Below are 26,520 nucleotides of genomic sequence, written 5' to 3' on the forward strand. Positions count from 1 at the left end.
AACGGAATTTCCTGGTGGGGGCACTTCCGCTTATTCGCAACCGCGCGAAACGCGCGTTGGTGACAAGAGGGTCTAGGTACTTCGTAGCGAGACGAAATATGAGGTACTTAAGGGTACGTAATTATTGAATCCATTGCAAATACTTCAGATTTTATTGATTTCTTGAGTGTGTTTGCTCCTTGAATCAGAGCGATACTACTAGGGTTGCATCAATCGACGTCCCCTTCCGCGAATTGACTACTTACGCAGCAGTCAGTTTTTTTGTCGTCCCTCAAAAATTTGGAAGTCGAATCTGCCATGGGTTTTAATCAGGAATGAGTAGAGCTTTTTTTTTTTCATTCTCCCCGCCTGTTCCGCCCAATATATCTAGGAAATGCGAGCATTGTCGCTGATACAAACGCAAAGAACCTCGTCACACGTTCCCTTACTTAAATGAGTCTTGGCATCAATTTTGCAGATCAAAGATCAACCAGGTTTAAGCCTAGGTGAGGTGGGTATACAGGATATATATCCATGGGATCCCAGGCCGTGAGTGTCCATGTTGTCGCTTTACGCGGCACGCCCACAAACCAAACAAAAGCTTAACAAACACATATCCCAAACTTGTTTTAAAGGCCTCGTTATTCATATTAATGAAGGCCAGAAGTTGATATCCCAGGAGCCTGGCAGCATGAGTTTGTAGTTCACTTCATTCAGATTTACATGTGCAGGCAACAATCTTAACTCTTAGGACGGGACGGAAATATGATATTTGCTACTTGGGCCTTACAGAGGATGACATGAACGGACTCTGATGTAGCGGCGCAGACACGAGCTACGGGACGCTTCACACCCTTGATTCCGCTGGGGAGCCTTATGAGCTTACTGTACCTACTTCTTACTTTACCTTAGTGTACCTCCCCCTGCGCCTGTAGGTATCGTTGGCTGTGCACCAATATATATCCCATAATAGAACACCTAGCTAGCCTACGTGGTAGGTAGGGAGGTAGCTAAAGATCTGATTTCTAACCTCCGAGAGTGATCGGGAGGAACGGGCCAGGGGACTTGGCGTGTACCTAGATAGCCAATATACCTCGTAACTAAGAGTAACCTGGTCGGCTTGGCCCATGGATGGGTCCATTAACCACTAGCGTGACTTGGTGCAGGTGGGTGTTCTGCATCTATCCCAATTGCGATTGGACGACGAAGTGGTTTGAATCAGCCCATATTCTTATCATCGGCGCAGACTTACCGGTGCGTGTTCAATACTGCGAAGTATGTACTCTTGGTACTGTAAGCAGGGGGAGGATGTGCTTCCGTGCTGATATTGAAGGCTATGCAGGCTCTCGGATGATCCGTGTCGCCCGAGAGATTTTGGTCGCCTTCAAGGCACCTGATTTAAATACAGTTCAGACAAATGTAGTGACATGCATGCATAGGTAAGGTATATTAGAAAACCGCACCACATAATTTGCATGTACCAACCTATCTGGTTAGCCTACTAGACAGACTAATGTAAGCTAAAGTAAGGTACCTGTCAGTAAGAAAGTTCCCTTGGCTCCCCTTTTTTTTTTTTTTTTTTTTTTTTTTTACCCATGCGATTCTATAGATTAGCGCATGGGGTGCGTCGTGTTCTTCCAAACGTTCGCGCAGTCTCCAACCCGAAACAGGAAGGGTCGGGTGGAAGGCTCTGTGGATCACAGCGCAGCAGGTGCGTCTCATCTCTTGGCTATGGCCATCAGCCCCATCGGTACATCTGGTACGTGCGCAACTGGGCCCCTAGTCGGCCTGTTCGGGCTTCTGACAAATAAGAATTGGACTTCTCCGTGTCGTCGCCCCATTTGACCACGGATTTCTTTCAACGGGTAAACTTTCCCCTTCATGCACGACCAAACCATATTTGCTTAAACGACAAGTATCATTAAAAAGACTCGATCGTATATAGGAGTGATACTTTTTCTACAAGAAGCTGGACTTCACGGATTTACTCTACCTTGTCTGTTTGTTGTATTGAATACCCTTTTTAGACATATTGCCACCAGCATTTGTAACCGGCACGCCTACCTACTACCTCCTGTCATGGCATCTGTCGAACACTTGACCAACAACAATCATTAATCTTGAAAGCTCGCAAACCCTGACGATCCGCGATCTCACTCACTCCTGCGGTTGACTGAGAGTAGCGTTTCATCAGCAGATATCTGCTTGAGCAAGCAGAATAAAGATGGCACCAAAAAACATCAAAGTCCCTCCGCAGGGCGGATCTAGCAGTATGGGAGCTTCGCTACTCACGCCGAGCTTCCACATGGCGACAACGACATTAAGAGTCGGTGGCATGACGTGAGTGAAGGCGACCACAGCCCCAGCGACTATTGTTTGCCTTGCGCCGTGATTTAAAGCTGACAAAGAAACCTCAAGTTGTGGCGCATGCACATCGGCGGTTGAGTCGGGCTTCAAAGGCGTCGACGGCGTAGGCAACGTCTCTGTCAGCCTTGTTATGGAGCGCGCTGTCATTATGCACGATCCTCAAAGAATCAGCGCCGAACAAATTCAGGAAATTATCGAGGACCGCGGCTTCGACGCAGAAGTGCTAGCGACAGACCTGCCTTCTCCGAATCCGAACCAGACCGAATTCGACAGCGATGGCGACGATACAGACAACGACCATGGTTCCACCGTGGTCGTCACAACGGTGGCTGTAGAAGGGATGACATGTGGCGCATGTACTTCCGCGGTCGAGGCGGGCTTCAAAGACGTTTCGGGAGTTATAAACTTCAACATTTCCTTGATGTCAGAAAGGGCCGTCATTGAGCATGAAAAATCCTTGCTCAGTGTTGAGACAATCGCCGAGATGATCGAAGACCGGGGCTTTGGCGCGACTGTTGTGGATAGCAAGGAAAAGGCTCAGCCAGGACGGGCGCAAAGAAGATCAAGGAGTCGGTCGAGGAAGCCAACAAGCGCAACAACTACTGTAGCGATAGAGGGCATGACCTGTGGAGCATGCACCTCGGCCGTTGAAGGCGGCTTCCAGGGAGTGAGCGGGTTGCAACGCTTTAACATTAGCCTTCTCGCAGAACGCGCAGTTATTACGCACGATCCCACGGAATTACCAGCCGAAAAGATCGCCGAGATCATTGAAGATAGAGGTTTTGGCGCCGAGATTCTTTCTACAGTCTTGGAAACATCCGAAGCATCGCGCAATGCGACAACCTCACAATTCAAGATTTTCGGCAAACTAGACGCCACGGCAGCGACGAACTTGGAAGGGGTGTTGACCGGTCTGTCTGGGGTTCAATCAGCAAAAGTCAGCCTCGCAACATCCAGACTGAGTGTGGTACATATTCCCGGTGTCGTGGGTCTGCGTGCTATCGTCCAGGCTGTTGAAGGTGCCGGTTTCAATGCTCTGGTTGCAGACAATGATGACAACAACGCGCAGCTGGAATCACTCGCCAAGACTAAGGAAATCAACGAATGGCGCCGTGCTTTTAAGGTTTCGCTGTCATTCGCCATACCTGTGTTTTTAATCAGCATGGTGATTCCAATGGTGATTCCTGCGATCGACATTGGCAAATTCGAGCTGCTGTCTGGCCTGTTCCTGGGCGATATTGTCTGCCTAGGTTTGACGATACCAGTGCAATTTGGGATCGGCAAGCGCTTCTACGTTTCTGCTTGGAAGTCAATCAAGCACAAATCGCCCACTATGGATGTTCTCGTGGTCTTGGGTACATCGTGTGCCTTCTTCTTCAGCTGCTTTGCCATGCTGATCTCGTTCCTTTTCCCCCCTCATTCTCGACCGAGCACCATCTTCGACACAAGTACTATGTTGATTACCTTTATCACTCTGGGTCGGTTCCTCGAAAACAGGGCCAAGGGGCAAACTTCGAAGGCATTGTCAAGATTAATGTCTCTAGCACCATCGATGGCAACCATTTATGCAGATCCTATTGCTGCTGAGAAGGCAACCGAAAACTGGGGTTCCGAGAAGGCTTCTGCAAACGACCAGAAGCAGTCCGCACCTGAAGGAAACGCTGCCGAAGAGAAGGTCATTCCAACAGAACTAATTCAAGTCGGCGACATTGTCATCCTTCGACCTGGTGACAAGATTCCGGCCGATGGTCTCATCACCATGGGCGAAACCTACGTTGACGAAAGCATGGTTACTGGAGAGGCTATGCCCGTGCAGAAGAAAAAGGGCAGTACTGTTATCGGCGGCACGGTCAACGGTCATGGGAGAGTTGACTTTAGAGTGACCCGGGCTGGCCGTGACACTCAGCTCAGTCAAATCGTCAAACTCGTGCAGGATGCGCAGACCACGCGGGCCCCTATTCAGCGCCTTGCTGACACATTGGCTGGCATCTTCGTACCCACGATTCTCGTCCTTGGTTTTTTGACATTTGCCATATGGATGGTACTATCCCATGTTCTCACGAACCCGCCCAAGATCTTCCTGGAGGAGACCAGCGGTGGCAAGGTTTTTGTGTGCCTCAAGCTCTGCATCTCTGTCATCGTCTTTGCCTGCCCGTGTGCCCTTGGCCTTGCCACTCCCACAGCGGTCATGGTAGGCACAGGAATCGGCGCTGAAAATGGAATTCTGGTCAAGGGTGGTGCTGCACTTGAGACGGCCACCACCATCACCAAGGTTGTCCTTGACAAGACTGGAACCATTACCTACGGCAAGATGCGCGTAGCTAACGCTCACATAGCGGAGCATTGGCAAACCACCGAATGGGTGCGAAAGCTATGGTGGACAATCATAGGTCTGGCTGAGATGGGGAGTGAACATCCCGTGGGAAAGGCGGTGCTTGGTGCCGCCAAGACTGAACTCAACCTTGACGCCGAAGGTACAATAGAAGGCAGCGTTGGTGAATTTGAAGCTGCCGTTGGACGGGGAATCAGCGCCGTCGTTGAGCCCGTGTCAGGCACTGACCGCATCAGATACAAGGTACTTGCGGGCAATATCAAGTTCCTACGTCAAAACAACGTCACCGTCTCCGAGGAAGCAATTGAGGCATCTGAGCAGATCAATACCCGAGCGGCGCAGAAACGCAAGACTGGCGGCGGCGATAAGTCCTCGTCGGCGGGCACAACCAATATTTTCATCGCCATAGACGGTGCATATGCCGGACATCTGTGCCTTTCCGACACCATCAAGGAGGGCGCGGCAGCGGCGATTGCCGTCCTTCACCGCATGGGGATCAAAACAGCCATCGTCACTGGCGACCAGCGCACCACGGCGCTAGCGGTGGCTGCTGCTGTTGGCATTTCTCCTGAAGAGGTCTATGCTGGCGTCTCGCCGGACCAGAAGCAGGCCATCGTAAAACAGATGCAGGAGCAAGGCGAGTGTGTTGCAATGGTGGGTGATGGTATTAACGACTCTCCTGCACTAGCCACCGCCGACGTTGGTATTGCAATGTCGTCTGGTACCGATGTCGCCATGGAGGCCGCCGATGTGGTTTTGATGCGACCTGATGACCTTATGAATATTCCTGCGGCTCTACATTTGGCACGAAGCATATTCACTCGAATCAAGATGAACCTGGCCTGGGCATGCCTGTACAATCTGGTTGGACTACCATTCGCCATGGGATTATTCCTGCCTTATGGGTTACATTTGCATCCCATGGCTGCCGGCGCAGCAATGGCACTCTCGAGCGTCAGCGTCGTTGTAAGCAGTCTGTTGCTAAAGTTTTGGAAGAGGCCATCCTGGATGGATGAGTCTATGTATGATGAGCGTGGGGGCCTGCGGAGGAAGGGATCCATATGGAGCTCAGTTGGCAGCGTTGTCTCGGTTGCACAGGATTTGTTTGCTCGGGTCCGTGGAAGAGGAAAGAGGGACGAGGGGTATGTGCCCCTTTCGAACATGGAAGCGGTATGACTGTAAAGATTTATGTTTGGGAGGGTCATCCCCCGTGGAGAGCAGTTTGTTTTCCGTTTAATTTCTTTTGTGGTATAAACATGCTAGCATTTCCCTCAATCTTATATGAAGGACTTTGTCATATACGGTGCCTGCAACGCGTATCACTGGTTCTGTGAACGGGAAATGGGTAGGGTACCTCGGTAAGCTCTTGTTCTGAATACCACATGAAGCTACCTATATATTTCCTTACCGATTATATCCCTTGTTCCTGCTGTAAATGTCTGATGTGAGTATTTTGTAATCATTCTAAACTTCTTCCATCAAGATCACCATGATCTCAGTAATCCCACCAAGGATTTACCTGCCTCTGACGTACAGATAATCCGGCGTTTGTTAGTAACATTCTCACGAACGTAAGCGGGGGGGTTTTTTTCGTTGTACCAGGAATGACCGAATTGTCTTGGGTTGTTTCTCGGACAAATTCGTTACTGGAGACACATGGGTTTTTATTGTGAAATGTATCGGCTTGCTGTATATCATATCGGCCAGGGTAGCATCATCCGTCACGCCGCAAACTTTTGATCCAATGCCATCTACTAGTTCATGGCGCATATAAGCATGGCACATTGAAGTATTGCATAAGAGATCAAACATGGCCCATTTTGTGTCAACTCCTTTGTGTCGCCAATATAGAACACAGTGATATGTATATGGATATATGTATATGTATACACCAGGTAGTTATTACACGAGAGATTCCCAGAGTCTCCCATATTTAGAGACTTTATCTGCATTCGGCTCGTCTCTAATGGTGGGCCAGACCAGCCGCAGGGAGGGCTCTTCCTTGGGAACGACTTGTTTTTGTTGCTGAAAGAACCGGGGCCTTGCATGCACATGATGCAAGAGGTTTTTCTTCAAGTCGAAATCGGTCGCTCTCTATGCGTAATCTGTCTTCCCAACTCGGCCAGCACCAGAATTTGTACTATAACCTGACTGTGCTGCCGATTCGGCTCTATTGAATGAACTAGCCTAGGAGGTTTCCCACTCGATGGCTTCTCCTCGCTTGCTCCTGAGCCCGCTCGACCTTGAAAGGCCTCGGTCGCTGTCCGTTGCGTCCCGCTCATCATTTGTGGCCCATATCCTTTCGATGCACAGCTCAAAGGGGCCCGGCACACGGTCCGTCAAACCCACGCCGACGGAGCGCACTTTTTGCCTCAGTATTTCCGCCTGCGGCTCAACCACAAAACCGTGGTTCGTCCTAACAAAGTCGTTCCACTTGACCAGGATGGTTTCCCACTGGCCAGGTCGTTTCGCAAACAGGCGATGTTGATGCAGATCTGTTGGTATCAACGACTCTGTCTGCAGGTTGATGAGGTAACTTCTCCCGTCCGACTTGATGCGCATCGCCAGATACGTATATTGATCAATATTCCACAAGCTCTTGCCGAACACAGTTCGCCCTCTATCTAGCGTCCTCCAACCAGCGAAACCCGATCTTTCTATGTCCGGGCGGGTGCTTGGTAGCTGTGTGGATATCGAGCCGTGGAATCGGGCGTAGGCAGTTGGTTCCGAGTCGCTGCTTTTGGCATCTTGGGTTCGCAAAGAGGACTCGTCTGGGCCAACCCAGTCGAGATGGGATCTGGAGTAGCCGCCGACATCCTTATCCGACATGGCTTTGCATGCTTGGACGGAGTCAGGGTCACGGAATGAGTGCAGCTCCAAGGGACCGGAAGGACCCTTGATGCCTTCCATATTCATCACGAATTGTGTTTGGCGCTTCAGCTCATTCATGCTTCGGCTCCAGAAGCCTCTCCTGAGGCAAATTGTGGCGTGCATTTTGTCGACTGTGGTGACGTTGGTGATGTTACTCGCGGTGCCGAAGAGGACTGGATCGGTTTGCGAGAGGAGCGAGCCCAGTGGCTCAGATCACAAGGTGCATGTTTTTGCTCCGACCTTTCCCAGGTGCTCTCCGAGTTGCGTGATCCAATTGACCCGCTGCGGTATTTCCGGCCGAGAGGTGTGGGTTTGTTTGGAAATAATGCAGAACGTTGTCCTTCGCCCTAGGGATGAAGCTATATCCGAGTGAACGCAGGTATGTAAGTAATGTCGTTTTTGTGGCAACAAGGCTAAGCTCCTCTGTGCTACTGTAGATAGACCCTGCTTTGCGCAGGGACGGCTTCAGTACCCACTAAAAAGGTACCTCAAGCATCAAGCTCCCGACTGTTCTGCTTATATAAGCGCATTTCCTAAATGTGGGGCTATACCACGTACCTGGTAGGTACCTACCTAATTACCTCCTGATCCCTAGGTAGGTACATACCTATGTAGTAATGAGAAAGATGTCCATCCAAGCGTAATCCAGAACTCCTCTCCAGATGCGACAAATACTACATTACACGCACTGTGTGCTCTTGTCGACGATAGGGAGACTCACCAGATGCATAACTAGTAGGTAAATCAAAGTTATCGTGAGGCCACAGACATGCAGTCAATAAGCTGAAATTCACGGCGACGGGATTGTGTAACCAAGGTCCACAACCTGAATTCCTCCACGATACATAGATGTAAGGCCGCATGCTTAGGTTCGCATTTTATTCTTTGGGTCCAAGTGATGGATATATCGAGTAGTCTTGCGACTACTTCACCGCCAAAGAAATACAGCACTCAATTTTACGGCAAGCTGGACGATCCAAAAAAAAAAAAAAAAAAAAAAAAAAAAAAAAAAAGTCTACCAGGTTCTCCAGTGCCCAACAAATCTCTAAAACTATGGAACAAAGCTGCCTTGCCTAGGCACCCGTACTTTCATGTAAGATTAGGCATGTAAGGGAAACGGCTTCAGCTGAACATGTATCTCGTTGTCTTCACAGGAAGTACTTCGCTGATCGTTTGGTTCATTTTCAGTCTCATTTTCTGCGTACCATGTAGACGGACGACAATCACTTTATGACTGCGTCCCTTGTCAAGCGCCGAGGAGAGCTCTGCTCGTCATATGGATACCAGCCTGCCGTGGGTAAAGGTATCAGTGTTTGCAAACCGGATCACAGGTTTTATGAGCCACGCAAAGGATATGCCCCTTATGTTTACAGCTCGAGCACACTCGTACTGTGAAGTTTTTCAAGTCTTGCTATTGAAAGCTTCGGCCTCAAGCTGGGAAATACCCCCAACCATGAATATCAATATATTTTGTGAGATTAAACACTGAGGCTGCTGGGTCAAATACTTTAGCGTATGCTGTCAGGAAGTTGCATTTATAAACATAAATAATAAACCATCTAAGTAGGGTACCTTAGGTAAGGCAGATAGGTAAGGTAGGTAGGTACCTAGGTATGTTTTACTCAACCTCACGAATGGAAAATTTTCAGGGGGAGGTATAGACATCAACCTGTACCTATGGTATAAGAGCAGAACATCGATATGCTCCAGTCTGTTCCTACGTCCTACCCCGATGTCGGGCGTTCTTTGCGTACCTTCCCCCAATAGAGAGGAAGGCACGACCAGAGAGGGCTCAAATGCTCCTTCCTTTCATGGAAGTCAATGTCATCAGCAACAAACAGACCAATGCGATAATTTCCAGCCTGCGGGACCGGCCCACTAACAGATCCCTTCAAAATGAGAGCTCAAACTCGCGTTCCTTTGGGCAGGTTCTGACATCTGGCGGTCGTACTTCAGCTACCCCCCAAGCAATGAAAATCTTTCCCCAAAAATTCCATAACAGAATTCGTTTCCTCTCCCCCGTCTCTTCTTCACAATCTGCTCAGCTTTCTCCATTGGGAAAACTACCACGGTATCTTTTGTCCTGTCATAGCCTGACTATTACAAGGCAAATTCCTTTCTTTTCTTGTTACTAGTTGTTCGCACCATATGGAAGGTGTCTATCTTGTCTCATCATCATCACCAATTTACCTTTCTACGAATCTCTTAGTCCTCCGTTGCCGTCTCTGGCGGTAGGAGCCCTTCCCTCCCACCATCTCACTCAACCGATCCCCGTACAGCCTGGAGGGCATCGTTTCTTGCCACGATTCATTACTTAAATATCCTCGATCGTATACCTCTCACTGTGCCGGCAGCTCTTGTTAATCCAACTTGTTCTCTATGGAGCGGGGCTTTACGAGCCATGACAACATGGCAAGCTCTTCTGACCAGAATGACCGTGTCATTCACGGCAATTCCTTCAGCCCGCAGGCAGGTCCTACTGCCAATAACTCCAGCAGCCCTGAATCAATCCCACAATTTCGCCCTGCTGGTTGCCCGAGCATCATCTCATCCACGGGAGATATCGACGAAGGTGAGAGAATGTCAACATACGATGAATCTCTTGGAGAAAGCATGTTTCTTTGGAAAAAATTCGTTCTTTTTTCCTTTGAACACCAATCAACTGCGAATATGTGCTCTAGTTCCAAGCGAGGTGTCTTTACTAACATCCACATAGCTGGTGCTCGTCTGAGTACAATGAGCTTAAACAGCTCCCCCATCAGGCACAGCTATTCCGACTACAATCAGGAATCTCACAGGCCACGTTCGTCTCTGACGGATACAGACTGCACGGTCGCGAATAACGAGTAAGTTGTGAAAGAGGCGAGTTTCCGAGCATGCACTAATGTGAATGATTTTTTTTTTTTTTTTTTTAGCTCTCGCTTCCAGCTTGGATTGCAGCCCTCGGGCGATGTATTCCTTGAGGCGCAGAATCAAGTCGGCGTGGGAAACAGGGACATTGGTCGTCTCATTAATACTGCCGAACCTGATAAGCCACCCAGCTCCGTGGGCACCTCTGGGCCTTTGACTGGAACATCATTAACTCTCCGACCTCGACCCTCCAACCTGAGTGCCCGGCATCATGTTGGCGGTGTTGATGCCCAAGGGGTCTACCCCTACACTGCATGTGTCTTTGTAGCCAAGTAAGTACAGAACTGGTGGCTGTTCACCCAGGAAAATAGTGATGCCTTTGCTAACAATCTGCTCCAGCTTGCCCCAGCTCCAGGATGACCAGTCTCTCGAGGCTGCTATTACTCGGGAATTCAGCAAATATGGAACTGTCTTTGTCAAAATTCGACGTGATAAAGACCAGATGCCGTTTGCATTTTGCCAGTACACGGTAGGATGTCAAGCATTTGTTTCTTTCACCCTCTCTGCCCCAGCCCGAAGACAGAATACCGGTTTCTTTGTTCCAGGACATACTGATACTGATGACTTAAACTTGCCCAAACAGAAAGATGAAGATGCCAAAGCCGCAGTAGACCAAGGGAGAGGAACCCAGATTCTCGGTCGTTCTTGTCGGACTGAAATGGTGAAGGCTATTCGTACGTGGAAGCTTGGCCGTGGTAATAGAAAAGACACCGTGAACAGCGCATCTGACTCACAATACTCTAGGCACTTTCCTTGTTTCCCGGCGTTTCGGCAATCAAATTACGCTCGAGGAAGCTCGTGATGTTCTGGAACCTTTCGGTGCCATATCCAAGGTAGAGATACCGGATGCTCGCACCCAGGAAACCACAGGTATCCGGGGTGCGGTACTTGTGGAGTTCTCTAACTTCGACATAACTCGCGACCTTCCAGCTGTAGGAAACCCCCGAGATCCCAAAGCTGCTAAATTGTTCACTGACGCAAACATGTGCAGTACTTCCTACATAATGATACCTACCGCGTGGAGACTTTCCGACCTGATGGTTTGAAGGAGAGGAGGTCAGGCATTCTACGACGTCATGATGCTGATGAAGCTTTCCTCGCCCAGTATGAGGTTGACCGGCGTTCTGTGTTCGTTGGAAATCTCCCTCGTGACATTACTGAAGAGCAGGTGACGGACTTGTTTTCTGCTATTGGAACTGTTAACAGGGTCCAGATCATCAAGAGAACCGGAACTCCCAGTAGGTTGCAATCCAATATCATATTTGATGCAGTTCGCTAACATGTTCATCAGTTGAGCAACCTTTCGGCTTCATCGAGTTCGACCGCCCTGATACGCCAGAGGCTGCAATCGCTGCTTTGGTAAGTCTACATGGATGGACCCATTGATCATGAACATACGAAATAGACCGCTAACATTGAAACTGCTTACAGCACGGTTTTATTCACGAGGGTAGCCGCCTTCGTGTGGAACGCAAGGTTGTCAAAGACAAGCAATCTCCGCGTCGTGTGCCTTCCCGGTACCTGCCACGTCTCCGTACAGAGGCTGTTGGCACCATAATGCCACCTAATCCTGTGGCTCCCGCAACGCCTGACGCATCAGAGAGCAGGTTCGGTCATCTAGGAGCCTCGTCAACTCTGCCATCATCCCCTGGCGGGGCTCAGTCGGCGACATCTTCTGCATGGAATTGGCCTTACCCGTACCATACCCCGATGCAAGCATCATTCAATCCTCAGAACTACGTTGCCGCGCCGCCGTCACCATACGGAGCACAGATCCCTCTTCAAGGAATGCCTATGACGCCGCAGGCGACGCCGGACTCTTTCAGCCAGTATGCAGCCTACTACAGCGCCCTCTTCCCTCACATGTCATTCGTCCCGAACCCTCTGGCTGGCAATCCCATGACGTCAAACCACATGGCCGCAGGTATGGCGCCATACTACACGCCGGCATATCCGTCGCCGACTACTAGCAATTTCAACATTGACAGGAGCGTCAACGAGGGAGTGTCTAGCCCTACGCGCGCAAGACACAATAATCAAGACAGCTCAAATCATCTCGGCGGAGCGCCCCTCGGCGACTTCAGCAACTCTTGAGCATTGATTGCAGAACCGAATGAGTTAAAAACCCAAACAAAACCGAGCAGACTTACAAGCATTAGCTATTCATGGGCGTAAGAACCCATCATGAAGCGCGCATGTATACAACGATGATTTCATGCCTTTTTATCTGGACCGCGTTGTTTTGATATGAATATTTTTCAACTCTTATTCAAGACAAAAAAGTCGTGACCGGAACGGTCCTTCTGGCTCGACACCCGCCAGTTTCGGGATGTGTTTGTTTGTATTCAGTTTTCATTTTTGGCCGGTCTTTGTTCGCCTGAAATGGCCCCTTCTTTGGTACCAATACTGTTCTGTTCTTCTCCTGGATGGATCTGCCCCTGGATACCGTCACTTTTCATATTGTCTGCACTGACAGACTGCTCGTTTCACAGTCTGTTTGCTCTTGGGGTTGAGTGATCTTGTACAGGGTGGAAATCGGATTTAATTTTTTGGGGGATGTAACCCGTAAAGGGAATGCATATGGACAAGAAGGGTGGGTTCTAGGACTTCAGGGTCCTTCCAGAGTGGGACATTTCAGGGTCTATCGGGGTATCAAACAAAAGGCTTTGACTCCAGAAAAGGTTGGTTCATTTCCTTTTCATTTCTTCATTTCTTCATGTCTTTTTTTCTTTTTTCGTTTTTTTTTTTTTTTTTTTCTCTTGCCATGTTTTCCATCCTGTATCTCTCGCAGAGCTTACTTGTCACGTAGCTTTGCTCTCGCCAGGGCTCTCTTGTTGCTAGGTAGACACCAAATTCATGATCGCGTTGAGGTTCAACAGTTGCTTGGGCAAATTATTTTTATGCAAAGATATCAGTAATGGTTGAAGTTCAAATGTGGGGGTTCGCTAATAATAAAGCACACCCCCACGCTTGTCTTTGCTAGGCGCGTCATTGTTACCCTAAGAAATCCCTATCTGCTCATGGGACGTTAAAGTTTTCTTCGCGTTTTATTATGCTTAATCCGCTCCCTCCCCAAGAAAGGGGTTTATGTTTTTTTTTTTTTCTTTTTCTTTTTTTCTCTCCCTATCGTTGTTGAATAAATAGCCTTTTCTTCTAGACAGCATAAAGACAAAGAGTACACGAGGTTTCACGACTATCTCATTTCAACTACAAAGATGGGCCAACCATCGTTCGAGGCGTCCAACGCCATTGTATATGTGACATATGGAACCTTCCTGTAAGCATCAATTGAAAAGCACAGAGGATGCGTACTTTGAAGATGATATATCTAACACGTTGTGTATGACTATCACAGTCTTCTCGGGTCTGGCATCGCCTGGACCATGAGAAACCAACCCAAAGCCGATTTCCTTGCGGGGAACAGAACTCAGACTGGTCAGAAAATGCAAAGCTTCGCAGCACTTGGATGTGGCCATGGACCTACCCAGCACTGCGAGCATATTCTTTATTCCCACTCCTCTTGACCCAGTTCCCTCATATGCTTCATTCAATGGCAGCTTCAAGTTCTAATAAATACTGACGCATCCTGCCATCACTCAGCGCTTCCGCTGGCTCTGAACTTCATTGCCTCGGGTGAGTGATGACACAGGAGAAAAGACGGCCAGTGTGTGCAGCATGCATAGTAGGCCGTCTATGTTTGGCAACTGATGGCGGTGGCGCCTCACGCAACCAATCACTTGATCGACAAGCAACGACGATGGACGAGCGGCGGCCGACTGGACACGGACGGATCAAGTCGGCCGGTCGGAGCAAAGTCGGGAACTTGAGCCCATAGGCGGTGAGTATTCAAGAACCATCTCGTCACCAGAGTTGTAACCTCCTCGAACCGTGTAACTTCCTCGGATTTTCTATGCCATGGAACTTGCCGCTTCGTTGGGGGTGAGACCTCTGGGACTGCGGCTCACTACGGGCGCCGAATCGACGCAGGACTTGCTGTGCTCTTTTTGTTTTCAGGGATTCAGCCCTTGATGGCGTTGTCTCTGTGAAGGACGTGGAGTGCATCAGGTCGTAAACTGCTGAGATGAGGCTGAGATTGTACCGTGATTACTCGATCAAGATAATGCTTGCGTGGGAAACGTGCTGCCGCTGCCATTACAAAAATCCCCAGCCCCAGTCCCCCCCCCCTCCCCGACTTCTGTTTTTGTATGCTAACGCAACCAAAGCCATCGGATCCGGAATTCTATTCTCGTACCCACAGCTTGCGACCATTACGGGAGTGCAGGGCGTGGTGGTATATGCACTCTCGTCGGCCCTCCCGCTGCTGATATTTGCCGCGCTGGGGCCCAAGATCCGCAACAAGTGCCCCGAGGGTTTCGTGCTCACTGAGTGGACGAGAGAGCGCTACGGAAAAGCCACGGCATTATACCTCAGCTTCATGTCACTCGTGACGCTGTTCTTGTACATGGTTGCCGAGCTGTCTGCCATCGGGCAGGTTATCAGCACACTGACGACCATGAACCCTCTGCCAGTCATGATTGTGCAGTGCATCGTGACGACGGCCTACACATCCATGGGCGGCTTCAAGATCTCGTTTCTGACCGACAACGTCCAAGGCGTCATGGTTCTGGGCCTGATTCTCATTGCAACCATTGCTATTGGAGTCGAGACCCGGATCGACCCTGCCTTGATCGAATCCTCCGGCCTTACCAAGCCCACCTTACTTGGCTGGCAGCTCCTCTACATTCTCCCCGTTGCCATCTTGACCAACGACTTCTTCCTGTCCAGCTTTTGGCTGCGTACTTTTGCCTCCAAGACCGACAAGGACTTGTGGATTGGCGTTAGCCTGGCCACCGGCGCCATCCTCTGCATCCTCACCCTTGTTGGCGTCACAGGACTGGTGGCCGTCTGGTCAGGAGCATGGCCCGGCCCTGATAATGCAGACGGCTCCGTCGCCTTCTTCATGCTACTTCAGCAGCTGCCCAACTGGGTCGTCGGCATGGTGCTGCTCATGGCCGTGACGCTCAGCACGGCTGCCTTTGACAGCTTGCAGAGCGCCATGGTGTCTTCGGCTTCCAACGACCTGTTCCGCAACCGTCTGGGTGTGTGGCCGATCCGGGCCGCCGTCGTGCTCGTCATGATTCCCGTCATCGTAATCGCCCTGCGTGCGCCCAGCATCCTCCAGATTTACCTCATCTCCGACCTAGTCTCGGCCTCGACCATTCCCGTCCTGGTTCTGGGCCTCTCGGACGCCTACTTTTACTGGTGGCGCGGCTTTGACGTTGTCTGCGGCGGGCTCGGCGGCATCTTGTCCGTCTTCATCTTCGGCACCGCCTACTACGGCAACGCACAGGCCGGTGGCGAGCTCATCCTGCTGCAGCAGGGTCTGTACACGGGCGACTGGGGCGTCTTTGGTGCCTTTGTGGCCGCCCCCGTCGGAGGCCTCATCTTTGCATTCCTTGCCATGCTGGGCCGCGTCGGCTTCCTCTTCGCCAGGGCCAAGATGACGGGAGCTCCGTTCACCGCCTTCGACCGACCCATGGCAGCAGATGTGGTGGCATCACCGGCCCGAGCCGAGCCCGGATTTGAGGATGGAGATTTGCGCGAGGAGGACTCCATCACGGAGCAGGAGCCGGGGATCAGTGGCAAAGTCGGCAAGTTCTTCTATTGATCAAGCAACGAAGGGGACTTTCCGCACCGTGGCAAGTGTCTCGAGCCTTGCTTGTGCCGAGGATGGATGGTAGTGGTTAGGAAAAGAAAATCCTAGTGGTCAAATAGATCAAGGACTGGGTGGTGAACACGTCTCACTAAAGAGAAGGGATTATCTTTTGTGTCGGAGGGTTAAAGGAGACGAGACGAGCCCGAGATCCGACTCCGGTGATATTAAACTTGTTCGTCTAAAGCATGGAAGGGAAGATCACGCGCTCGGATGCTCAATAATTTGTGGATGATACGAAAATCGCTATTCGCAGTGTATTTATGTCCGTATGTCAAGTGGTTCAGCTCTTGTTTTTCTTTTCTTCTCGGTCCTTCGAGTAGAAATTCAGGACACAAAGAAATACAAAGATACCGGTTTGCGGGTATCTGTCTATTGGAGAAACTTTTCCCAATGGGAATGGTACATAGATGTTGTGTCATTACGATGGTGATTCTCTTTAATTTTTTATTTTTTCATCTATGATACAAGCTGAGATGTGTGGCACACTTGATCAGGAAGGAACCAACTCCATAAATATCAACAGCCAGTCGGGCTCCATATAATACACTTTTTGGTATACATAAACAAAGACCCAGGTAGGTTCGTTCTGAACTGCCTGACTGGGCCAAACGCTCAGAAGGACAAACAGACAGGCCCATTATCGCTGGGCCTTTGCTTGTTTCATAAGCAAATCCAGACCGTGCTTTTCTTTCAGCCAGTCCTGGTACGTGGTTTCGTCGGCGTATCCAAATACTTTCCAATCGCCGGGGGGCGAGCCATTCGGGTCGAGTTCGCGCAACATGATCAGGTGCTCGGTCACGTCGAGCTCCTTGGACGGGCCGGTGCTCTCTCCAGTCTTGTCGTTGAACTGAGTGAGCCTTTGCCGGCTGCGGATTGTCACGACAGCCTGGTGGACTGTTACTTTGGACCCATCCCTTAGCGGTACTTCCATGATCTTGTGGTCGACGATCCGCGGGTACATCAAAGTGCCGGTATAGCTGACAAGCTCCCAATCCTTACGGACGCCCGCGGGCCGTTGCAAGATTTTGGTAGACAGAGTTTGGTACAGGTTCGAGTGGCACACCCTCCTCAGAGTATCCAGGTCACCGGCCGCAAAGGCCCCGGAGAGCGAGCGGTGCAGCCCCTTGGCGGTTGGCACGATCCTGCTACGCTGGACCTGGAGGCTCCCGCTGGCGAGCAGAGATGGCTTGGAGGCGATGTACGAGGCCACCATGCGGAAAGCGTCCAACGACTTGGCCATGACACGTAGCCCTTGCATCTTTACGCCCTCGACGGGGCTTTGGAAGATGGATCGAAAAACCGGAGGTGCTATCAAAGTACCTGTTGGCGACGCACAAGAAGATTGGTTAGTTTTGCCCCGGGAGCCGGTCCAGAAAAGCGGGCGCGTCGTTTCGTACCGGGAAGCTTGAAAGAACCGATTATTGACCTCTCAATAATCTGATTGCCATCTGCCGCCGCAATGGCGGCGCGTGCGGTCCGGGAGTTGGCCGTCTTTTGGGCCAACTGCCTCGCCGCCTTGCGGTAGGCGTTAGATGATGCAGACATTGTTGCGTGCCGCGGCGAATGAGACAGACGCGTTGAGTATTCCGAGATATCGTTGACGGGGACAGCTACCTATATTAGGCACTTTAAATCGATGATTTGCTCTCGGGATTCGCTGGAGCTGCCTCCGAGGACACCGGATAGTCCAGTCCAAGTATTTCTCGTTTTTTTCTTTCTTCCTTCTTTCTTTTCGCCGAGTGTCGGCGTTGCCTTGCCGCCAACCCAGAGCACCTCCTCGGTGCGATCCCCTCCGAGGTGTCCGAAGAAATCTGGCACGCAAATTCGAGTTGGTACCGCAATGTCGAAAGGTTACGATCTACACTGGTGACCGTATTTTAGGGCGCAAAAATACCGAACGATTTAGATTCTACGTTAGGTATGTTATGCTGAGGAATCGTCAAAAAGCTCTTATCGGGACTGGCGATAAGAAAAGATCCATCTAGCTTTAGCAGGGGACGGACCGGACAGCTGTACCTTACCTGGGGGAGGCAGGGCACTTTGGTTCTTCAGTGTCTAAGTTAAAACGAACTGCCCCACTGCCTTACGTAGCAGGACCCTCCAAACCTGGTAGGTTTTGTTACGGTCGGTCATCGGTAGCCATCATGTGTACAACCTACCTGGGGTTAATAAGGTCAGGTACCTAACACCTACGACCAACCATGATGGGCAAGTTGCTTTCCTTGGGCTCCAAGTCGAAAAGGTATCGCACAATACCGCATTGTGTTAACCTGTACTTGCAAAATAAACCTCGACTCAATTGAATTTGTATTACCTACTTTGCTTGCTTTAAAATAAAAAAAAAATAAAAAAAGAAGCCATCACAAATTCCACTTCCACATATTCACTCAGTCGGAATCGGCATACGAATAAGGCCTACTCGATACTCAACCTTTGCAGCCCACTCTCGTTTTCCAAACCCAGGCCTGTTCACGTAAACGCACGCACGTACGTCAGCTAGACGCTTCCAGCGCTGAACGACAAAAAAAGCCCACCGGCGGGACGGCTCAGGCACCCACGCATAAAACACAATACTCACAAGGGAGGGAGGGGGCCCAAAGGGAGGCAAGCAACAAGAACAGGACTCGAACCGCACATCGCGCGGGGCGCACCTATGCCGGTGCAGCAGCGGCCTGTCGGCACCATCAAGCGCCATCATCATGGCACGACCATATACAAGAACAAGGCCATGACCGCCACAGCCGGAAGCAAAGCAGGCGCCTCGCAAGTTCCACCCTCGCCCGTCGCCGACATCAACGGCTGTCCCGTCGCCGAGCCCTCGCTCATGCACCCTCGCATCGCCGTCCTCCTCGGCGTCCCTGCACCCTGGCACTCCCCGCTCTTTGCCTGTCGCCTCCTCTCCATCGCCCCGGCCGTATGGTTCGCCATCCCGCCCGTCTTGCGTCTCTTGCTGAGGCTGCAGGATGCCTTGTACGTCGGCTTGCAGCACCGGAGCCGCGGCGAGGGGGAGATGAGGCGATATTCTGGTCAGGTGGAAGTCTTACTGGCCATTATATGGGTGCGTGTTGTGCTTTTCGTTTACCTATCTAGTACACCACAATACTGGGACTGAAAGGCAGTTCTTTCTTGAACTAATATCTGGGGTGGTATTGTGGGTTTTATTCCTGACTAACTTGCTGACGACTGCCATTGTCTTTTTTTTTTGCCAACCGAACAGTGCGGCGCCTCTGGCTATTTGTCCTTCTTTTTCACTGATTGTCTCATGTCTCGCTGGTTAGTTTGTTCTCCTGTCTCCTGCATACTTTCTTCTGCCGACCCCCCCTTGGAATAACTCGTCGACTAAAACACTCCCACAAAACCTACCCATCAAATCCAGGCTGTTGAATTATACACCGCAGGCTACTATAGTTCGCTTGCTAGCAGTAAATGCTTTGAATGGTTACTTGACCTCTTGGGTACTATACCTGGCTGGATCCTCCCAAGATGATCGCTTGTTACTTCCAGCCTGGATAGCTATAGCAACCATCTTGACCGCCATTTACCACACAACACAACGCAAGATCAACATCCGGAAAGAGACCAACATATCCATTAGTGTTTTCTCCATCGCCAGCTTCACAAGTATGCTTTGTCTGCTGGCTCAACTGCACTCGGATAGGGCTCAAAGCTACCCGGCGGTTCCTGCCATAACTTTCATGAGACAGGCAAGATCCATTATCGAAAGGATAATCGATATGGAAGGGCGTTTGCGAGAGGGTTACGGGTAACACGCATCATTGGACACCTAGAATAAAAGAATCAAGACAGCAAAACATCATGACGGAGAATATTGCATTACTGCTTTAAAATGGCATCACGGAGATACTGGTGGCGGAGCATGAATGCCCGATCAATCATCAACGAATGAAACCAACCAGACAACCTTCCAGACCAAGTAATAACCACATGCCAAAAACTCCATCTTAATAATATCTCTCACTGCACTCATCAGTAAAACTCGTTGAATCCTGCACGCTGTGTCGATCCCCGACCGACAAAAGAGTCGAGAGCTAGCAGGCGACGCGGCCATTTACCATTGCATACCAAAGTAGTTTGGAAGCAACATGATGGTACGAGCCCCCTAGCATACAGATTCGGGGAGGTCGACGGGCGCTACCGATACGACGGTGCTAGAAACCGTGGATCTTGATGGTCTTAGGATCCATCTCGAGCCCCTGCTTCTTGTCGATGAGGAAATCGTGCATGGCCTTGCGCTGATCACCCTGAAGCTGGATGACATCGCCCATCTCGGAGTCGGTCACGATGGTGCCATTGCAAGCTAAGTAAAACAAGTTAAGAGGGTCAGTTGTTTGTCCTTTGGAAACCAATCAACACCAAATAGATCAATAGATAATTCATACCGAATTGTTTCTTGACCGTAGACAAGATCTTCTTGCGGGAAAACTTCTTAGGGATGCCTTGCACCGTAGTCAAGGTTTTGCGTCCATTGCGCTCTGTGTAGTTGATTACATGTTAGTTACTTTGCGTCCCTATGTGGGAAATTGCCGCGTCGGGCAGTGCGTATGTGCGATCTTGTCTGGTCCATATATTTGACGACGATGAGACACAAGACGGAGGAAATAATATACGTACGCTGAATGCGGATGTGGATGTACTGCGCTTGCGCATTAGTTTTATCACCAGTATCCTCGTCGGCTTCGGCGAAGGGGTCTAAGGTGGGGTAGAAAGACCCTGTCAGCATACGCTCAATCTTGACGTTCTCTGCACATAGCAGCTAGTTGTCGCTTGGTTTCTGTCTCCGACAACGGAGACGGCATACAACCGAGTCGATGCCAAGGAAACACACAGTCTTTCCTCGCGAGGACCAGAGTGAAAGAGGTAAATCGTGAGAAACATACCAACAGTCCGGAGATTTTCGATGGACATAAACCCTGCTTTCTCGGGGTGTCCTTTGGGTGGGGAGTTGTGTCGATGGGTTTGGGGATAGCGACCGACGGCTGTTGCGTCTCGCTCTGGTGATGCAGAAGTGATGGGTTTGAGGAGAGGTATGTGGTATTAATGAGTTGGCTTTCTTGGTTGAAAAACGAAGACTGTTTGCTAGCTTTATGAGTGATGACCTGTCGTGATGGTTTTGTAGTAAGACGCGGGTGAGGGAGAGATCGGTGTTGGCAAAGAGTGGGTGGCGAACTGGGTCAAATGGTTGGGTTGGTTGATGAGGGGGTGGGTCGGTGACTGGTCCTTGCCGCTTGTGTGTGATGCCTGAGGCTACAAAGGTATGAAGCAGCTACTCCGTACGAAGTAGTGTCTAAGGTTAAGTACCTAAGGTAGGTGGTACCTAGACTACAAGACAGGGGGCTCCTTCATTGCGGCCGAAGTACCTCAGAGTTTGTTCTATCTCCACCTTAGTCAGCAGCATAGCAGCCCATGGAAGTACCGTACTGTACGAAGTACTACAGTAAGTAGTAAAAGCTTGGTGGCGTGTTTTTGGCCTGAGGCCCAATGTGGCAGATACTGTACGCACTAATTAATCAATAGTAAGTCAGGACAAGAAGCCTAACAATCCGAAGCAGCGCCTTTGTATTTTTATTATTTTTTGTTATTTTCCCCTCTTCACTCCATCTATAATAAATCAGCCATGAGTACCGGCGAAGCCCTAGAATATGGCCCCGATGCGAAACCGTTCATTTGTGCTCTGCAGACGGCTACTAGCGGCCAGTCCGACTGTTTACCATGGCGCCCAATCTGTCATCGTTCATGCGAATTTGGCCCCGTACATTTTGATGACGCCATGGTGAATGCCGTTAGAAACCCAAACCTCTTGTCTAGCTGGCTCTTCCGGGCGGAGATATTGTCCGAGACCGAACATGACCAGGCCGAGGTGTGCCCGGTGCAGGGGGAATCCACGCTGCCTCGGTGCCCGGCTCTGCAAGGGTTCAGCCTCGAGAGGGCGTATCTTCGACGAATCATACCACGAAACATCAAGAGAGACAGTCCAATGATTCAAAGCTGCGCGTTCTATGTTGAATCCACGCTAGAACCAGACACAGGCACTAGGAGAAGTCTCGTGCTTTATCTCCCTCACCTGGATTCCGAAGAGGACTTTCCCTATTATCACCCCCAAGTTCGAGGCATTGGTCTGCTTCACGAGTGGAATGATGAGCAGGGCAAAGGCAACTTCTCTATTCACTACCAGCTGTTTTCAGAGGGGTCAATGACTCCTAGACTGAAAAGCACAGCCCTGAATATGCTTTCTATACTGCACAAACTCGGCCAAGGGCAACTCAACGGCTACGTTAAGCGGGTGCATCATGACAAATTGGTTCCAAAGTCAGCACTACAAGACAGATACTCAAGCCTCAGAGATCGCTATGCCAAGAAGCTTGTCGGAGGGTGGGCAGAATCCACAGACCCTTTGAAGCACGTATTTGAAGATCTCTGCATAGCCGCTTTCTTGATTGAACTTTGGGCAGAGATGTATAAAACAATTGAATTCCCAGGCTTCGTGGACATCGGTGCTGGGAATGGCCTCCTCGTCCATATCCTGAACCTGGAAGGCTATCGGTCAGTTTTGATGTGATGTTGCGTAGTTGACGTTTCATCTTGACTTTTTTTTTGCTAAGCCTGTTTTCTGAAGTTGTGGCTGACCAAGATACGATGAGTGGGAGATAGTGGCTGGGGTTTCGATGCTAGAGCAAGAAAATCTTGGCATGTCTACAACGGTCTTCAACCAGACGGCCAGCCAACTCTGCAGGAATTGGTCCTAATCCCCTCACTCGTTGGTCAAGAGGGCTCTCCAAGTATAAATGACGTAGAAGTCTCGCCACAGACCGTGGGGATCCACGATGGCGTATTTCCCAAAGGGACCTTCATTATATCCAACCATGCAGATGAACTGACTCCATGGACGCCGCTGCTCGCCACCGCTTCTGGATGTCCGTTCATAGCCATCCCATGCTGCAGTCACAATTTGACCGGCGCCAGGTTTCGGGCCCCACCGCCGACTGACAAGAGCAAGTCGCACTCTGCTTATTCTAGCCTTGTGGCCTGGGTTTCCGATATCGCGGTCGACTGTGGGTGGCAAGTAGAGACCGAAATGCTGCGCATACCCAGTACTAGGAATACGGCTATAGTGGGAAGACATCGTACAAGGGATACCACCGAGGTGGCTATCGACCAAGTTATTGCCAGGTACGGGGGTTCTGGCGACTACCGTGAGAATGCCATGAAACTTGTCAAGTCTACCTCGCCAAGGGGACACTAGCATATATCATATAGCCTTAGCTCACCTACCTACCTACCTAGGCTTGCTAGTCCGTAACCAAGCGTAAGAGAGCACTTGCTGTCTTGTCTAGCTATTGTATTCAGCAGCACGTGACGAGTATATGCCAGTGCACAGAATTAGAGAAAACATATTGGATTTCGTCTTACCATATCAAGCGTCAGTCATCATCCCAGTGCGTCCTACTAATGATAACAGGTCGAGCCGGATCCCAAGGCCCATGGATTTCGTTTTTATACTTTTGCAGCCCGAGAAGCCACCAGCTGCACCCACCCATCGCTGTAGCGGCAATAACACAGGCTGCCACCATGCCAAGAAGACCGCTCCTCCACGGAAAGCCCACGTTGGTTCCATTCCCGGCTAGTGTCAGACCAACGCCAACGCCGGCGCCCGCCACGAGCAGAAATGTGAGTAAAACGTGGAAGCGCCAGCTCCGGTGGCGCGCATAGCGCCTGAACACAGGGAACAGACCAAATACTTCGATGCTGAAGATAGTTAGGCCGAATACCTGCCCAGTTGACGGGAGGCGACTGGCCAAAACCGTCGAGGCCATCAGTGCGGCATTGGTAGACAGTGACGCAACAGATATATGATTTACGCCCGTCCAAGTTCCCGAGTAGTCGAAGAAGAAAATGTTGATGGCAAGCAGCCAAAAGGACATTGCCCAAATGCTGTCGGAAGACGTGGACCGGGTCAAAGATTTCAATATCGGAGACAGGCCTAGGAGAGTGAAGTAGATGAGGAGCGCCGACTTCAGCGCATTCGCGCGTAGCTGTGCCCTCCCGCCTCGGAGCGGGGAGGATGGCCTGTGCTTTGGAGACATCAAAGTTGCTGTGGCCGATGGGCCATTTGCGCTCGCATGAGAGGCTGTAGAGACCAATGAGCTTGCCGAAGTGGACTGAGGGTGTGCGCTGATGGAAAGCAAGCTGCCCCGCCGACTTCCTCCTAGCTGGTCACTGCTGCCGACAACGGCCAGCCGAGGCCGCTCCGAGGTGAACCCTACGCCCGTTGGCCTGGGCCCGCGGGACCTGGATCGTTGCTTTTGGGGCGAAGATCGACCATTGGGAGGATTTTCGGTGACGTCGCTGTCGCTGGCGCCCTCGGCAGCCTCCAGGCCAACCCAACGATCATAAAGGCACCACCCCAGAAAGGTTGCGAAGCTGGAGACGCTCACGACCGTCATGGGACTAATTCGCTCTTGAAATATGCCTACAAAGCAGGCGACGAATATTATGACGGAACAGACATGTTGAACGATGACGGTCGAGTCCGCGACCAGGGGCCAGAATTCGTAGGGCTGGAGGCGTGGGTTGCGCTGTAGATTTTCGAGGAACGTTGCCTGATCGGTGTAGTTGTCGGGGTCTGTGTTCCAAAAAAAAAAAAAAAATGTAAATTCGCTGGTTCGATATTTTGACCTGGTTCACTGGAGTGCAAAGGAGAGGGAGAATGAGTGGTGAACGGAATGAACTAACAAGATTGTTTCACCCAAAGGAGCTTCTTCCAAGCACGTTTACCTCTCCTTCGGCTTCGGCTCCGGTCATCACGCTGCTGATGCAGGCGACGTGGGTTATTCACGTCGACATCGGTAGCACCAGATAGCCTGGCCGGGACCAGGTATGATGAGGAGCCGGTGCGGGTGGCCAGGGTCTTGGTGTATGGTAAGTCGGAATCCGAGGGTAAAGATGACTTGTTCAGGCCCGATGGAGGTGCCATAAGGCAAGGGTCGATTGATTCCGAAGGGCGCCCAAAGGTAGCCCAAAGCGAGCGAATGTGTGCACAAGTGCGAGGTCGTCACGGACGTTTGTTGAAGGGGCTGAGCTCTCGGGAGAGTAGCTATGTCAGCTGCACTCGATCAAGCGAACTTACGCTTGGTCTACAGTAGTCTAGATCAATTACCCTGCGCGCATTTGTTGCTCTACGGACTTGGCATTGTGGCTAAATCTGACAATATTTCGACCGCGGATGGGCATTCAGGGGGGCACCAAATTTGGGGCGTCGATCGAGTGGGGTCTAGACTTTGGGCTTTGGTCGACCAGCTGGCTGTGTTAATGTCTTGGCATTCGTGCTGTACCACGTAGGTACGGTAATATTTGTGGATGGGATGATGGCTGGCTTGGATTATCTTCTTTTTTTTTGTGCCAAAACTGTCTTGGCTAGAAGGTAGAATCAGGATTAGGATCTTGCATGACTTACAAAGCTAAATTTTCAATTAACTTTCTCCTTGATCATAGCTGTCTGTGTTGGTTTCATAATTGTACGAAACGAAACAAATGATCACCATTGCAGAAATACTGTCCTTTATACAGTAGTAGGTTTTGCCGGGCGACTGCGTAAATATAGTTGTTTTGAGTGATAGGTAGCGTAGCAACAAGGTCGCGTCCAGACAGGCTATTGTTGGCGTACCAGAACTACCTACGGATACCTACCTAAAGTACCTTACCTATAGGTTGGTAGGTACACTTATTTTGCTCCTGTACTCCTTATGGGTACCTATGTGGGCTCATCAGTGGGGTAACTGCTAGCCTCCCAAATTCCCAACTTGCATGCAGGCAAGGAAGCAATGTGCTTTGACCAGGCGATGTGATTTGGCAACACCACCCGGGTCTTGCTGGTACCAAGCCTTTGAGGTCTAGACCAGCGCCTTGTTCAGCTCCCAGAAAAGTCTTAGGAAAGAATGCAAGGCAGGGAGATGGTGCACTCTCCTGCCAGCCGTGCATGCACGTGGCCGGCCATCCATGAATTCCAAGCCTGTTTTTTATTTTATTTTTTGTTTTTTTTATTTGCATGTCCCGCTCGCAATTGTTTTTCTTGCGTGATTTAATTTTGTGCCAAAATGAAAATCGATATTACCAGAGGCGTTTCAACCCGGGCTATGAATCTGAATTACACGGTTGCCAAGACCCAGGTTTAGGAAACTTGGTTGCCAGCAATGCAAATCGCCGCAGGAATAGTAGCAATTCAATGGAGCATTTCATGAGGGGGGCTGACTGAGGCGATACAGGCCGCAGCTTTGCAGCAGAGTACCTACAGTACAACGGTGTTGTGCGAAGTAAGGAGTAGGCAGCC

At 50.5% G+C, this 26,520-nt stretch overlaps 11 protein-coding genes across 11 annotated transcripts; 7 read left to right on the forward strand and 4 right to left on the reverse strand.

Moving 5' to 3' along the window:
• Positions 1-1,287: 1,287 nt before the first annotated feature.
• Positions 1,288-1,790, forward strand: PgNI_00266 (uncharacterized protein; the record flags this gene model as incomplete). Its single annotated transcript, XM_031120348.1, has 2 exons — positions 1,288-1,418; positions 1,589-1,790. The coding sequence occupies 2 exons, from the start codon at positions 1,288-1,290 to the stop codon at positions 1,788-1,790; spliced, it is 333 nt and encodes a 110-aa protein (XP_030986433.1).
• A 65-nt stretch (positions 1,791-1,855) lies between these two features.
• Positions 1,856-6,074, forward strand: PgNI_00267 (uncharacterized protein). The gene is made up of 2 exons (XM_031120349.1): positions 1,856-2,319; positions 2,398-6,074. The coding sequence occupies exons 1-2, from the start codon at positions 2,204-2,206 to the stop codon at positions 5,852-5,854; spliced, it is 3,573 nt and encodes a 1,190-aa protein (XP_030986432.1). The 5' UTR covers positions 1,856-2,203; the 3' UTR covers positions 5,855-6,074.
• A 791-nt stretch (positions 6,075-6,865) lies between these two features.
• Positions 6,866-7,672, reverse strand: PgNI_00268 (uncharacterized protein; the record flags this gene model as incomplete). The annotated part of the gene is made up of 1 exon (XM_031120350.1): positions 6,866-7,672. The coding sequence occupies one exon, from the start codon at positions 7,670-7,672 to the stop codon at positions 6,866-6,868; it is 807 nt and encodes a 268-aa protein (XP_030986427.1).
• Positions 7,673-9,281: 1,609 nt separating this feature from the next.
• Positions 9,282-9,431, forward strand: PgNI_00269 (uncharacterized protein; the record flags this gene model as incomplete). The annotated part of the gene is made up of 1 exon (XM_031120351.1): positions 9,282-9,431. One exon carries the CDS (start codon positions 9,282-9,284, stop codon positions 9,429-9,431), a length of 150 nt encoding a protein of 49 aa, XP_030986426.1.
• A 527-nt stretch (positions 9,432-9,958) lies between these two features.
• Positions 9,959-12,553, forward strand: PgNI_00270 (uncharacterized protein; the record flags this gene model as incomplete). Its single annotated transcript, XM_031120352.1, has 9 exons — positions 9,959-10,121; positions 10,266-10,395; positions 10,465-10,731; positions 10,799-10,928; positions 11,043-11,133; positions 11,204-11,391; positions 11,451-11,697; positions 11,751-11,818; positions 11,891-12,553. 9 exons carry the CDS (start codon positions 9,959-9,961, stop codon positions 12,551-12,553), a joined length of 1,947 nt encoding a protein of 648 aa, XP_030987698.1.
• A 1,025-nt stretch (positions 12,554-13,578) lies between these two features.
• On the forward strand, positions 13,579-16,529 carry PgNI_00271 (uncharacterized protein). Its single transcript, XM_031120353.1, has 4 exons — positions 13,579-13,736; positions 14,060-14,092; positions 14,209-14,297; positions 14,683-16,529. The coding sequence occupies exons 1-4, from the start codon at positions 13,675-13,677 to the stop codon at positions 16,125-16,127; spliced, it is 1,629 nt and encodes a 542-aa protein (XP_030987699.1). The 5' UTR covers positions 13,579-13,674; the 3' UTR covers positions 16,128-16,529.
• Positions 16,530-16,599: 70 nt separating this feature from the next.
• Positions 16,600-18,124, reverse strand: PgNI_00272 (uncharacterized protein). Its single transcript, XM_031120354.1, has 2 exons — positions 17,573-18,124; positions 16,600-17,495 (listed from the first exon to the last, which is right to left on the reverse strand). Exons 1-2 carry the CDS (start codon positions 17,718-17,720, stop codon positions 16,813-16,815), a joined length of 831 nt encoding a protein of 276 aa, XP_030987700.1. The 5' UTR covers positions 17,721-18,124; the 3' UTR covers positions 16,600-16,812.
• Positions 18,125-18,828: 704 nt separating this feature from the next.
• PgNI_00273 (uncharacterized protein) lies at positions 18,829-19,942 on the forward strand (the record flags this gene model as incomplete). Its single annotated transcript, XM_031120355.1, has 3 exons — positions 18,829-19,233; positions 19,393-19,448; positions 19,552-19,942. 3 exons carry the CDS (start codon positions 18,829-18,831, stop codon positions 19,940-19,942), a joined length of 852 nt encoding a protein of 283 aa, XP_030987701.1.
• A 402-nt stretch (positions 19,943-20,344) lies between these two features.
• PgNI_00274 (uncharacterized protein) lies at positions 20,345-21,101 on the reverse strand (the record flags this gene model as incomplete). The annotated part of the gene is made up of 4 exons (XM_031120356.1): positions 20,345-20,493; positions 20,576-20,668; positions 20,808-20,936; positions 21,074-21,101. The coding sequence occupies 4 exons, from the start codon at positions 21,099-21,101 to the stop codon at positions 20,345-20,347; spliced, it is 399 nt and encodes a 132-aa protein (XP_030987694.1).
• Positions 21,102-21,810: 709 nt separating this feature from the next.
• Positions 21,811-23,436, forward strand: PgNI_00275 (uncharacterized protein; the record flags this gene model as incomplete). The annotated part of the gene is made up of 2 exons (XM_031120357.1): positions 21,811-22,736; positions 22,845-23,436. 2 exons carry the CDS (start codon positions 21,811-21,813, stop codon positions 23,434-23,436), a joined length of 1,518 nt encoding a protein of 505 aa, XP_030987695.1.
• On the reverse strand, positions 22,756-25,261 carry PgNI_00276 (uncharacterized protein). Its single transcript, XM_031120358.1, has 2 exons — positions 24,927-25,261; positions 22,756-24,816 (listed from the first exon to the last, which is right to left on the reverse strand). Exons 1-2 carry the CDS (start codon positions 25,165-25,167, stop codon positions 23,615-23,617), a joined length of 1,443 nt encoding a protein of 480 aa, XP_030987696.1. The 5' UTR covers positions 25,168-25,261; the 3' UTR covers positions 22,756-23,614.
• Positions 25,262-26,520: the final 1,259 nt, after the last annotated feature.

This window comes from Pyricularia grisea (assembly GCF_004355905.1).
Source record: "Pyricularia grisea strain NI907 chromosome Unknown Pyricularia_grisea_NI907_Scaffold_1, whole genome shotgun sequence".
Lineage (NCBI taxonomy): Eukaryota > Fungi > Ascomycota > Sordariomycetes > Magnaporthales > Pyriculariaceae > Pyricularia > Pyricularia grisea.

Coding starts and splice junctions, on each gene's coding strand:
- PgNI_00272 (XM_031120354.1), bottom strand. CDS start 17,720: ATGTCTGCATCATCTAACGCCTACCGCAAGGCGGCGAGGCAGTTGGCC. Junction 17,496..17,572: donor CGGTTCTTTCAAGCTTCCCG/GTACGAAACGAC, acceptor CGTCGCCAACAG/GTACTTTGATAGCACCTCCG.
- PgNI_00267 (XM_031120349.1), top strand. CDS start 2,204: ATGGCACCAAAAAACATCAAAGTCCCTCCGCAGGGCGGATCTAGCAGT. Junction 2,320..2,397: donor TTAAGAGTCGGTGGCATGAC/GTGAGTGAAGGC, acceptor AGAAACCTCAAG/TTGTGGCGCATGCACATCGG.
- PgNI_00276 (XM_031120358.1), bottom strand. CDS start 25,167: ATGGCACCTCCATCGGGCCTGAACAAGTCATCTTTACCCTCGGATTCC. Junction 24,817..24,926: donor CCTTTGGGTGAAACAATCTT/GTTAGTTCATTC, acceptor TTTGGAACACAG/ACCCCGACAACTACACCGAT.
- PgNI_00271 (XM_031120353.1), top strand. CDS start 13,675: ATGGGCCAACCATCGTTCGAGGCGTCCAACGCCATTGTATATGTGACA. Junction 13,737..14,059: donor GTGACATATGGAACCTTCCT/GTAAGCATCAAT, acceptor GCCATCACTCAG/CGCTTCCGCTGGCTCTGAAC. Junction 14,093..14,208: donor TCTGAACTTCATTGCCTCGG/GTGAGTGATGAC, acceptor TTGATCGACAAG/CAACGACGATGGACGAGCGG.